At 43.4% G+C, this 12,272-nt stretch overlaps 1 protein-coding gene across 1 annotated transcript; it reads right to left on the minus strand.

Moving 5' to 3' along the window:
* Window positions 1–259: 259 nt before the first annotated feature.
* Window positions 260–6,862, minus strand: LOC105859167 (interleukin-36 gamma-like). Its single transcript, XM_012742776.2, has 5 exons — window positions 6,797–6,862; window positions 6,210–6,286; window positions 5,587–5,691; window positions 4,773–4,912; window positions 260–1,109 (listed from the first exon to the last, which is right to left on the minus strand). The coding sequence occupies exons 2-5, from the start codon at window positions 6,265–6,267 to the stop codon at window positions 900–902; spliced, it is 513 nt and encodes a 170-aa protein (XP_012598230.2). The 5' UTR covers window positions 6,268–6,286; window positions 6,797–6,862; the 3' UTR covers window positions 260–899.
* Window positions 6,863–12,272: the final 5,410 nt, after the last annotated feature.

The following is a 12,272-nucleotide window of genomic DNA, read 5'->3' on the forward strand; positions in this document are numbered from 1 at the left end:
TCATAAGATGACGAACATAAGATGCAAAAATCCCCAACAAACTAATAGCAAACTGAATTCAACAAAGCTGTGAGACTGTCAAAAAAAAAGTAGTTAAAGAGTGGTGCCCTTTTATGTACTGAATTTCCCACCATTACCATGGACCAAGGACCTTCTATCCCCAGCTAAGCACCAGTCCCTGGCCCACCCATTGTGATGGGTTCACTCAACTACTTTTGTTAATTTCAGTTCACTTTTTCTTTTATTTATTTTATTTTACATCTGTTTTAGCTTTATTATTGTATAAATATTAATATATGAAGTTTATATTTAGTATATTTTCATACATTATAATTAGGACAAAAATAATTTAATTTAATACAAAACATTTTCTTTAAAAGGTCCTAACCTTAAGAAGGATCTATTATACATACTGAGGTATATGAGCAATATATAAAGACTATGGATGACGTCATCCAAAAAGGAAAGAAAACAAAGCAAAACAGAAACAGAGGTAAGCTCCATGCTGATGCTAGTCATGCAATCTTGGGTGAGACTCATGAGCTCTGAGGCCTCTTCATATCCGCATCCAGGAGAAGGCCCTGTGGTTTAGTGTTTGGGTCTTGACGTCACTTGTACAGACGCCTGTGGGCTGGACAGCATCAGCCTGAGAGGAGAGCCTTACGCCATTCTGTCTCCCCTGCTTCTGAGCCCACATCCTGTTTTCCGGTTGCTATGAAGCCCATGCTTCCTCTTCATTCATAAAATGAGGTGATAACAGAGGCCCTGCTCACCTCTCTGCACTGGAGTCCAAATGACAATAGAGGTGAAAAAATAGGGAAAATATAGGTGAAAAAACATTGGAAACCAGAAGCTTTAACACCACGTCCTCTGGCCAAGCTGCCACTTCTAGGCTGAGTTCAGTCATCTATATTTAAGTCGAAGTCAGTGTTGTGCAATGTCCCCAGGTCTGAAGTGAGGAAGATGGGCTGGCCTCCCTGGGAGGAAGCGACAAACCAGCCAGGGAAGGCCACGGATTCGAGGGTGGAGGTCCTACCAGTCTTGGCACGGTAGAAAAGGAAGGGCTTTACCGGCTTGTCTTGTTTGTACAGTTCCATGATCTTCTCCTCCTGAAATGTTAGAGACAATACCCACGAAAAGAAATAGTAGCTGTTTGAGATGTTCAAAGTTATTTGCATACAACCAGCAAATGTTCCAAAGGTCCAGAAAGCCTTATCCCTCTACTAGAGCAGGCCTAGAAAAACACATTTCAAAGGAGCAACATTGTGAACACACACACAAAATTTCACCTTCCAAGCCTCCACCCTCAAATCCAGAGATGGCTTGGGAAGGATGCAAGGGACAGTTTAAAAAATAAGTGATCACACTTGAAAAATGAATTGGGACTATTCTCACACGAGAGGCTGGGGGATGTTGCGGGAAAGGAATAGGATGCAAATTGGCAGCAGTAAGCCAAGGATCTCCCTTACAATGCCACAACAGTGAGAGCCCCTACCCTGAAAGAACCACTACTGTGGCAAAGGACGGCCAGGTTGGGATATAAGTCTGCGACCAATTGTCAAACATATGAGAAAGATCAATACCATGACAAGGACACAAGAGGCTCTAACAAATCAAATGATGTGCACGAAAGAAACAAAGTAAATACAGCAATCAGAAAATGCCTTCTATGTTGTATACAAAAGTATATTTTGTATGTGTGTGTACATGTGTATATGCATATACTGTATATTTAGGTAAAATAGAAATTTCTAAGCAAATTCCACTTGTGCAAAATCTTAAGAGAGGCACAGAAATGGTCTTTAATTCAGACACATTCCACACTGAGTGGGATAATTCTTCTCCCATAGGGTTTCTTTACTCAATTAATGGCTTCCAGTTAATTTATCTAATTCTTTGGATGGTCAGAAACTCAAGAGTCATCCTCGATACTTCTTTCTTTGATTCCCTAATATCTAACCCGGCAGCAAGGCCTGTGGACCCTCTTTTCAAAATATTTCCTGAACTGAGCCACTTCTTGCAAGCCCACACATATGCTGCCAATCCAAGCCAAGCCATCACCATCTCTCACCTGGACAATTAGGGTGAACTTCTAACTATTCTTGAACCTACTCTACACCCTACTCACCATCATTTCACCCTCCCATACCTCCTCCTCCATCCTTAACTTCAACTTCCTACTCACTCAGAAAACTGAAACAGGAGACAGAGAACTTCCACAAACCACCCTATAACATGGGCCCCAGAGTATCACACCCACATCTACGGCTCCTTGCCTGAGGAGGTCTGGGTGGCTGGTCCCATCTGCACTTGCTGACTTCAGGGTGCTCCTCTCTCCCTGCTCTCTCGTGCTCCCTCAATTTTGCTTGCTCTATTCAATCACTACCATCAGCATATCTGCTGTCATTTCTACCATCTTAAAAAAATAACTGCTTTGACTACCCATTATCACTTCCAGTCCCCCCTTGCAAAACTCCTTGCAATAACTGTCTACACTTCCTGTATCTTATTTATCTCTTGTAATTCCTCTCTTCTAACTCATTCCATCCAGGCTTTTGCACCCACCACTGTACCAACACTGCCCTCATCAAGGTCCCCACACATGCCAAATGCAATGGTGAAGTCTTAGTCCCCATGTGAGGACAAAGGCACAACAGAAGGGCAATTCAGCCAATAGGACATAGTAGAAAATGCCATTCTGTCCTCATCTTGTGGATCACACTCACTCTGTCAGCAAATCCTGTTGCCTCCACTTAAAATACTCCCAGACAAAAAAATAAATAAATAAAAATAAAATACTCCCAGAATCTGACCTGCTTCTCCCCACCTCCACTGCTATCCCCTGGCCCGTGAAGTCACATCTAAATCACCTTACAGCCTCCTGAAAGACTTTCACCCTTGCGCTCACAGTCTACGATCAATTAGGAGATACAGTGATCCTTTTATTTTTTATTTTTTTATCCAAAAGCTAAAGATAAAAGGCCAGATCACAGTGATCCTTTTAGACCTAAGTCCACTCACATCACTCTTCTATTCAGAATATTCTAAGAGTTTCCCATTTCACTCAGATTGCAAGGTTACATCATGGTCTTCCTTTATCTCTCTGGACTCCTCCTTCCTCAATTCACTCCTGTGCACCTGTCCTCACTGGGTACCCGGCTGACCAACTTCCCTGCCTCCCTCTGTTCCCTGCGACCATCTCACCGTCACCTACTGTGCTACTCCTGATTCTTCTCTGTTTCCGGCACTGTGGTCACTTTATCCTGCTCTACCTGGTCTTTTCTCAGAAACGTGGTACCCTTTAACATAGCACAAATTTAGCTACTAATATATTTACTGTTTGCTCCTCCCACTAGAGGAGTTTCTCTCCTCCCACTAGAATCCAAGCCCCATGCAACAAGGGCCCTCTGCCATTCTGTGCACAGATGTGTCTCAGGTGCCGACAGAGTGATGGAGGCCAGGAAGTATCCCATGTGTTTGCTGAATTGAATTGGATAGAGTTGAGTTGAATTGAATTAAACAGAAGTTTACAGAACAAGAAAAGTTATTAAAAAATAAAAGAAGAGCCAACCAACCAAACGCTTGTGGATTAAAATAGTAAAGATTGAAATTTCAGGAAATGCTACAGGATGATTTAGCAGATGGGACCACATTGAAAATGTAATCATGAGCTGGGAGAGCAAACCAAAAGATTCTCCCAGAATGCAGCACTAAAATCAAAAAATAAAATCCAGTCGTTGCAAACAATATGGAGCACTACTCAACCATAAAGAAAGAAAATGGTGATCTAGTTTCTTTTGTAACAATCTGGATGGAACTGGAGAGCATTCTTCTCAGTGAATTCTTTCAGGAATAGAAAACCAAACACCACATGTACTCAATACTAAATTGGAACTAGCTGATGAGCACTTATGTGCACATAGGGAAGTCAAAGGAAATCAAGCAGGTAGAAGAAGGAGGGGAGGGGATGGGTAAATTCACACCTAATGGGTACAATGCACACTAACTGGGTGAAGGGCTCACTTGTAACTTTGACTCAAACTGTCAAAAAGCAAATTATGTAACCAAAACCCTATAAAATACTGAAATAAAATTTAAAAAAGAAAGTATGGAAAATTAGATGAGATGTTGTGAGATACTGAAGTGAGATGCGGGAGTTCCAATGAAGGATGAATGGGAATGCCAAAGGGAGAACAAGGCAGAGAATACACTTGAAGAAACAATGGCTGAGAATGTTTCAAAATTTAGGAAAGACAGGGGTGTCCTCAACTATTGAGGGGCAGGATAAACCAAAGAAAACAACTCAAAAGGAGTTGGAAATAAATATGCTTACGAAGATGAGAGAGCCAGACCTGGTGGCTTACGCCTATAATCCCAGCAACTTGGGAGGCTGAGGCAGAAGGATCACTTGAGATCAAAAATTTGAGACCAGCCTGGGCAATGTGGTGAGGACTTGTTTCTAAAAAAGTAAAATTATCCAAGCGTCATGCTATACACCTGTGGTCCCAGCTTCTCAAAGATGCTAAGGCAGGAGGATTTGTTGAGCCCAGGAGTTCAAGGCTGCAGTGAGCTATAATCATTCCACTGCACCGCAGCCTGAATGACAGAGTAAAAATCATGTCTCTAACAAAAAAAAGAAAAAAGGGAAGAAAATTTTTTAAAAAAGAATACTTCTTTTTTTAATTCTAAAATTAAATCTTCTGCCAAATACTTCTTCTAAAAGAAAAATTTGGTGCTTTTTTTCCCCCATATTATTTTTTGTAGGCACTCACCTTCAGCTGCAGTGTGGGCTGTCCTCCAACATCCTTACAAAATAGACACATTTCTGGATTCTTGATGCCCAAATAAATGGGATCCCCTTTGCCTTGTTCAAGAGCCTCTGGATACTTGCATACGATAACAGTGACAATGACTATAAAGATATGGGGAGATGGTGTTAATTTCCTTTTAAAGTCATAAAAGACTCTGATTGAGCAGGGAAGCCTCCTCCAAGTAGGTCTGGAAGAGACCTGAAGAGTGTGATCCCTGCTACACTAGGACCCCCACATGGCCAACTACCATATCCATTCATGCATCCTTTCATACCATGTGCTATTCACTGCCCTAATAAATGGGCAAACAGAGAGTTAAACAGATTGCACATCCCGGCCTTGTCATTTTCACACTTCTGCTTGAACACCTGGAGACAGGATGCAGGTGGACACCAAGCAGTCCTTCTGATCCTTGGAGAGCTTTGTCCATTAGCAAGTTTTGCCTAATGTGATGTCAAAAGCTGCCTTCCTGAGATATTCATCCATTTAGTACTTTTAGGACACCTTGAGGTTGGTCATGCAGAACAATCTACGCCTCTTCCATAAGACAGGGCTTGAGGTCCCTGAAAGCAGCTCTCCTATTCCACAGGAGGCTTCTCTCTCATCTTTACCTTAGTCTAAGGCAAACTTCCCCCTGACTTCTCCTCCCAGGCAGGTGTGAAATTCCTCCCTCCAGGTGGGCCCCATTGCATGGTCATGCTTTCACAAAAGGCCAGTGCCAGCATCTCAGCTGCACAAGTGCAAGGGGCGAGGCAGCCACAGGATGCCCACTCACCTGGAGCCATGCGGTCACTCTGCGGAGCTGCCACAAGGGTCTGATCCTGAAGGGCCCACACTTGCTGATTCAAATCAATGACCTTCCCAGTCTTAGGCATCTCGGCTTCTCAAAAAAAAGGGAATTAAGAAACACGATAATCAAGACATCTGCTCTAGAGGAAATGCCATCTAATCCAGGCCCTTCAGAGAGGAAAGTCTGGGCTTGACACACCCAAACTGGCAGCACTCACATGACCCATTGGCCCAGACTTTCTTTCTAGTAAAGTTGTGGGCTCTGGTGAGGAGGGCAAGGGCAGTCAGTGGTTTAGGAGGGCAAACAATCAAGACGGCAGATAATAAGCGATCTCATGCTACATGTGTGTCAAGGCCCAGCTCCGCTCTTCTGTGTCTACTCTGTGCTTGGCCTGATGCTGGGGAATGGGACCAGAGCAGTGCCTAAGCAAGAGTGCCCACCCTCCAGGAGCCCACAGTCCAGTGGCAGGTGGAGAGCACCGGGTAGGAGGGGTCATGCACAGGAGGAGCAGAGAATGCTGGGGCATCCAGAGGATACAGCTGTGAGGTCAGCCCCCCCCCCATTATTCTTACCACCCTCACCTCCTCCAGAGCCCCACCCACTATCACCTGATTCTGCAGAGGCCAGTGGTTCACGGATAAGGTTTGGGGTTTTTTTGCTTGCCATGGTGAGGTTGTTTCTGTACCTGTGAAGACAGAGATAGAGATGAGCTAGAGGAGATGTTTTCAAGGCCTTCCAGGACACTAGTCCCTCAGCTCTTATGCTAGACAGGGAGCTGAGAAACCCAGCCTGACATAAAACTCTGGTCAAAAGATCTGAGCCACAGCTGGGACAAAACTTCAAAGCAGCCTCAGGGAGGGGAAATCAGGCAGAATTTTCCTCCACCCAGAGATCCAGCTAATGACAATATCTCGCCAGGAATTCCAAGGCCAGCCATGACTTTTGGCCTCAAATACCCCCAAGTCCCCTAATGCCAGCGTGTTCTCCTCCCCAAAGGCCCCTCCTGTCATCGGCATTGAAAGGTCCCCTGCCAGAGCAGCTCTGCCAGGGTCCCAGCAACTCCCCAGGGAGAAGCAGCCCCACATAGGACGAGGCACAGAGCCAGTCTGGCATGGCCCCTCCCTTCATTGAGCCCCAAAGCACAGAAAAGAGGGAAGACTCCAGAGTCAGAGGGCTTTTCAGCTATCAGCTGGACCTGGCAAGGAAGGCCTTTATCAAAAGTTCAGGAGACTGAATTGTGGCTCCAGAAGTCCCAAGCTTAGTGATCAACTCTGACAGAGCCCGTGCCATTTAACTGAGAGGCCCCACCTTCGTTGTTGGGGTGTGACAAATGCAACGTGAAAGAAAACCAGTTCCTCCTGCCAGGAAATCCCGTGAGGCTCAGGTGAAGAAATCCCAGAATTGGCACAAGTCTGACCTGTCGAGGCTCCCCGAGAAATAAGTGCCAAGCCAAGCCCCACAAAGTCAGCCACAAGGAAAAAGGGATGACAGATCCTATGCTCCTTAGAAAGGGGAGACTAAGGGACTTCCCCAGAGCTCAGTTCTCCTCCCATGTCACTCTGTGGTCAAGACTGGACATGCCTGGCACCCTCATGTCAGGGACTGCATCTCCTGGAATTGGGAGCCTTGCCCTGTACCGTCAGGCCAAGGGCACCCCGTGGAGCAAAGTTAGCTGTGTGCTTCAGGCAGCATGCCTGTGTCTGGTGTGTCTGCCACCCACCTGTCCTTACTAAGGCCACACCTGAATGGAGAGCCAAGCTGAAGAGCTCCTCTACCTAACACCCTTTCAGCCCTTCAGTGACGCATCTCCAGCCATTTGGGGAGCCACAGGGACTAAGCAGACTGGTCCTTTCACTGAGGCAAGCCTGGTCCCAGGTAACCCCAAAATGCAGTGGACTTCAGAACCACCTAAGAACTAAAGAAGTAGGCAGTGATTTCTCCAGAAACTGAGCCCCAGACCCCTGCTTATCCCCCACCCTTTGCCCCGGTAGTCCAGGACATTTATAGGTTCCTGATAAGTGGCAATGGTTATTTTTTTTATATCATGTTTACACACCTCATCCCATCTACTATAGTCAAGCAAAAAAATTTGCTGAGGCACAAGTAAAATTGAGTGAGGTGAATTTTAAGAGACAGGCTTGAAGTACCTACAGCATCATATTCACCTGTCTGCAAGGGAGAAAAAGTACAAAGAATGAGACCAAGCTGTCTAGATAAGCTCCTTCGTGAGCCCCTCTTCCCAGCCCTGGAAAGCATCTCCTTGCTCATCTTCTCCTACTCTCCACCCCATCTCCTTTCTGGCACTGGAGGAACATGTTCCTTTCCTATTGAGGCCCCAACCCTGTCACTGTTGGCTTCCAGTTGATCTGTTACTCTAGGACAGTGCGGTCATGAATTCAGATACACTTAGGCAGCGTCCCCTCCCCAATCCCCTCTGCACATTTGAAGACGCCTCCATTACGCATCAGTCAACATACCCCTTCCTTGGGATGCTTGTCAGGCGTCTGGACCTGGTACCCAGAGTTGGAGACAGGGCATCGCGGAGGAATAAGAAAAGACAGTCGGTAATTGAAAGAGTGGGGTCAGGGGACTCAAGACTTCTCCAGACCAAGAGCCCTGAGCTGAGTTCCTCACTCACATTTATCTCTCTTAACAAAACAATCTCATCAATCAAGCTAAAGTTTAACTTTAAGAAATTTTTTCTTATACAAAAGCAGGTGCTGGAAGTTTCCATTCTGATAGCAATTAAAAGAAAGGAATAATTAAATCATAAAAAAGGATATATATCATACATGTGATCTTAAGAGAATATAGTAAAGATTTATATTTTCCAGTTATACACTCTTCTTAACAAAACTATTGATCTAGCCTAAGCTATTTCTAGCCTTCTATTAAACAAACTCATTAACTGTGAGCCACAAGCCATGCATGCCTTTCATCAGCCTGACACTTTATTAAGCCATCCCAGGGTGGCTTATTGCTCTAGGGTGAGGTGTTGCTTTGAACATCTCTTGCCTCATGACACATCCTGACTTTTAGAAAGGCAGCTGGCCTTGTGTTCAAGTTCTAATCTATGCTTTTCTGTGCTGGCTATGTTCAGTGGTGGTCTCAGCTGTTCTCAACCACTACAACAGATGCTTGCCACAGCATCTAGAAGTCTCCATCCTCTGACCCCCAAATCCCTTAGGCCTTTGTTTCAGCTAGGATCTGGTCTGAAAGCAGCACCCACACTAGGAATTGCAAACAAAGAGGACTGAATACAAGCAATCAGGTATACTTATGTTGTAGCTCCCTTGGGACTACAAAGAGGACCAAAGCCACTGTAGCTTAGGTCCTACCAAAGGCTACCTACAAGCAGGGCTGGCAGTCTTGCCTGGGGAATGGCCATTGGAAAATAATTGGTACTCATCCCAGTTGAACTGATGAAGCAACATGGTTTGTACCATGAACCACGGGTACCAGTGGGGGGCTATTTGTACACTAGTGAGCTTGGGGAAATGTCAAGGGAATTCCTGGGGCAGTCTCTACGTTACAGCCTTTACTCAATGTGGATGGAATGATGTGGTTAGACAGCAAAAAGAATTGCTGTGGTATCGCAAGTAGTAGTAACAAAGGAAACAAAATAACCTAGGAGCTCAAAGGAGGGACTACGTAGGACTGATGTCCAAATCACGCAGTAGGGGAGGGGTTCTCTGCCAAACTGACGCTTGGGCCTCTGAAAAGAGAGCACAATCCAGTGGCTGTATGGACCAAGGGGGAGGAGAGGGGTCAACAAAAAGGAGATCAGAGGGCCCAAGGGACACAACCCAGAGAGCTGCATTTTCATTGATTCAAAAGCCTTTGGGTATAGCTTAAATGTTCCATGCCTAGACAAAGGTTACAAAAGCCTGTGTAGTATGGTGATATGGGTCCTCTTTAACCTCAGGCTCTAATTCCACTTGGTCCCAACTTTTCAATAGTTCTCAGCACTCATCCCTTCCTAGGATTCCTAGCACTCCATGCCCATCCTGAAGTTCCCAGTTGAAACTTTAGTCTGAATGAGTGTCAGAGATGTTAGAGGGAATAGGAGTGATGATAGGGGGTGATAATTGAGGAGCAGAGAGCCCATCTCTGAAGAAATGACTAAGACATTTATCTTAAAGTAGAAGGGATTACTATTAGGATTACATGATACCCTAGCTGTACTTGAGGAAACCATCAATATTGATACTGACTATAAGAAGCAAAGAATATAGTTAAATTAATATAGTCCTGTTGCCAGATTCTTTCTATTAAGGTTTTATTATTATGTAGAAGAATAACAATGCACAGCATTAAGTGTGACTTGAATTGAATTCCAGTAAGTACACATAAGGCCAAATTTCCTAGATATGGAAATAAATTTAAGAGAACACTTAGCCCAGATTTCAATTTTCAAGCTCTAAGATACTATTATCTACATATTTTTGGTAATAAGGCCTGATATCTTGGTCACTTACGATGCTCATGACTTTATTGAGTTGAGGAAACATCAGTGGAAACCAGGTAGGGTGAGAGAACTTAATCATTTACCACCACTAAAACCTCTAGAATCTGTTTATAGATGCCCAATCTCTCTAATACTTTATTCATATAACCAATCTGACAATCATAACTAATGAATCAAAAGAAACCATGGATTGGTAAAGGTTATCTGGCCCCCACCCTTGCCAACTACATAGAATCAAGTTAGTCATAGAAAGTAGAATTAGGCTTAGAATCTCTCTCAACTCCAAATCCAAGGCTCTCTGCTGGGATGCCTATCAGCTCCTTTGGGGCTACAAAGAGGACCAAAGCCACTGTAGCTTAGGTCCTACCAAGGGCTACCTACAAGCAGGGCTGGCAGTCTGGCCTGGGGAGTGGCCATTGGAAAAGAATTGGCACTCATCCCAATTGAACTGATGAAGCAACATGGTTTGTACCATGAACCACAGGTACACTAGTGGGCTTGGGGAAATGTCAAGGAAATTCCTGGGGCAATCTCTGTGTTATAGCCTTTACTTGGTGTGGATGGAATGATGTGGTTGGACCTCCATGCCTCCATGCAGTCCAAGCCCATTGTCTAAGACTTGTTTCCTGTGGGCTGATCCATCACATCTTCCTGGAGCTGTTCACCATGAAACCCCAGACTTGGCACATGGGCCAGCACACTATTTAACAGCTTCCTCTCCCTCATGTGAAAATGAAGGGCAAAGTGACAAAAATAACTCCAAAGCTATTCACCAAAATGGCAAAAATAAATATAAGCATTAAAAGAATTAAGACAAAAGAACCAAAACCATACAGGGCCATTAGAAAGGCATATTTAAATTTAAAACAGCAATTGATCCAACTGTACTCTTAGGCACAACAAGAACAATAAAAGCTAAAGCAATAAAAAGCCTTAATTGTACAGCCCATAGTGCAACACATAAAGAAGTATTCTAGGTTAAATTTGGAATTCCCAAAATTTGGAATTTCTGTACAAAGATCCAAATTACAGAGAACACTTAGCTTTCTTTTCCAAATGGTCCACATCACACAAAATACAAAAGCTATGAAAGAAAATATGGTACATTGAATGCCATCAAACTTTAGATGTAAGCCAAACTTTGACAAAACACACCATGAAATAAAGTTAAAAAGACAGACTGCCTAAGAGAAAACATTTTGCAACACATCTAATAAACAAATAATAACCAAACTTTTAAAATAGTTCTCACTAATCAATAGGAAAAGTGTAAATAATCCTATAGAAAAATGAACAATTGATGTGAAAAGCATTTCACCAAGTAGAAAATGTAAATGCCCAAGAAACATGAGTAATTATAGTTAACTACACCAGTATTTAGCAAGATGCAAATCAAAGCAATAATGAAATTCAATTTCCACCCATCAGGAAGGCACAAATTAAAAAGATAGTAGATAATAATGTGAGGAAACATTCATTCACCGTGTGGATGGATGTGTGAATCAGTATATCCTTTCTGGAAAGCAATTTTGCAGAGGCTATAATATTAAAAATTTAAATATGAGTACCCTTGACCCAAAATTCTACTTATCAGAACCTATCAAGTTACTTTCAGCTTCAAAAGCTAAAAAAATCCTACTCAAAGTGGCTAAACAAATCAGTAAAAATATTTACTGGATCACGTAATTGGAAGTCCAGAAGTAGTACATGATCAGAGTTGCTGATCTGATAATTCTATGATGTCAGCAAGGACTAGCATTTTTTAAAAATTCTTTCTGGCCTTAAGTTTAATTTATGGCTTAAAGCCAGGTTCCTCCAAGGCTGTAAGATATGTCTATCTGTGACAATCAGAACTGCATGGTCAGTCATTTTACATCTTATATTTAAAAAAAAACAAAAACAAAAACAATGTCTCTCCCACAACTATCAAAGTCTTTCCAGCCTATTTGGGCCAACTTTGGGAGCCATGCTATGTCAATCAGTGTCCTAACAAGAAACAGATGACAATTGAAATTTGGAAATTAGGGGTAAATGTGAGGAAGGAGTTATTTACAAAGATGTGGGTAGAGTATAAGGAGGGAAATCCCAAGGCATAGTGCGGAACACCAGGCTACTAAAAGTGGAATGTACCTCTTACCACCCCTGGGCCTAACAAGACAAAAGGAGGAAATGGTTACCAGAACCCAGAGAGACAGCTTTGTGG

The sequence above is a fragment of the Microcebus murinus genome, chromosome 3 (genome assembly GCF_040939455.1).
Source record: "Microcebus murinus isolate Inina chromosome 3, M.murinus_Inina_mat1.0, whole genome shotgun sequence".
Classification (NCBI taxonomy): Eukaryota; Metazoa; Chordata; class Mammalia; order Primates; family Cheirogaleidae; genus Microcebus; species Microcebus murinus.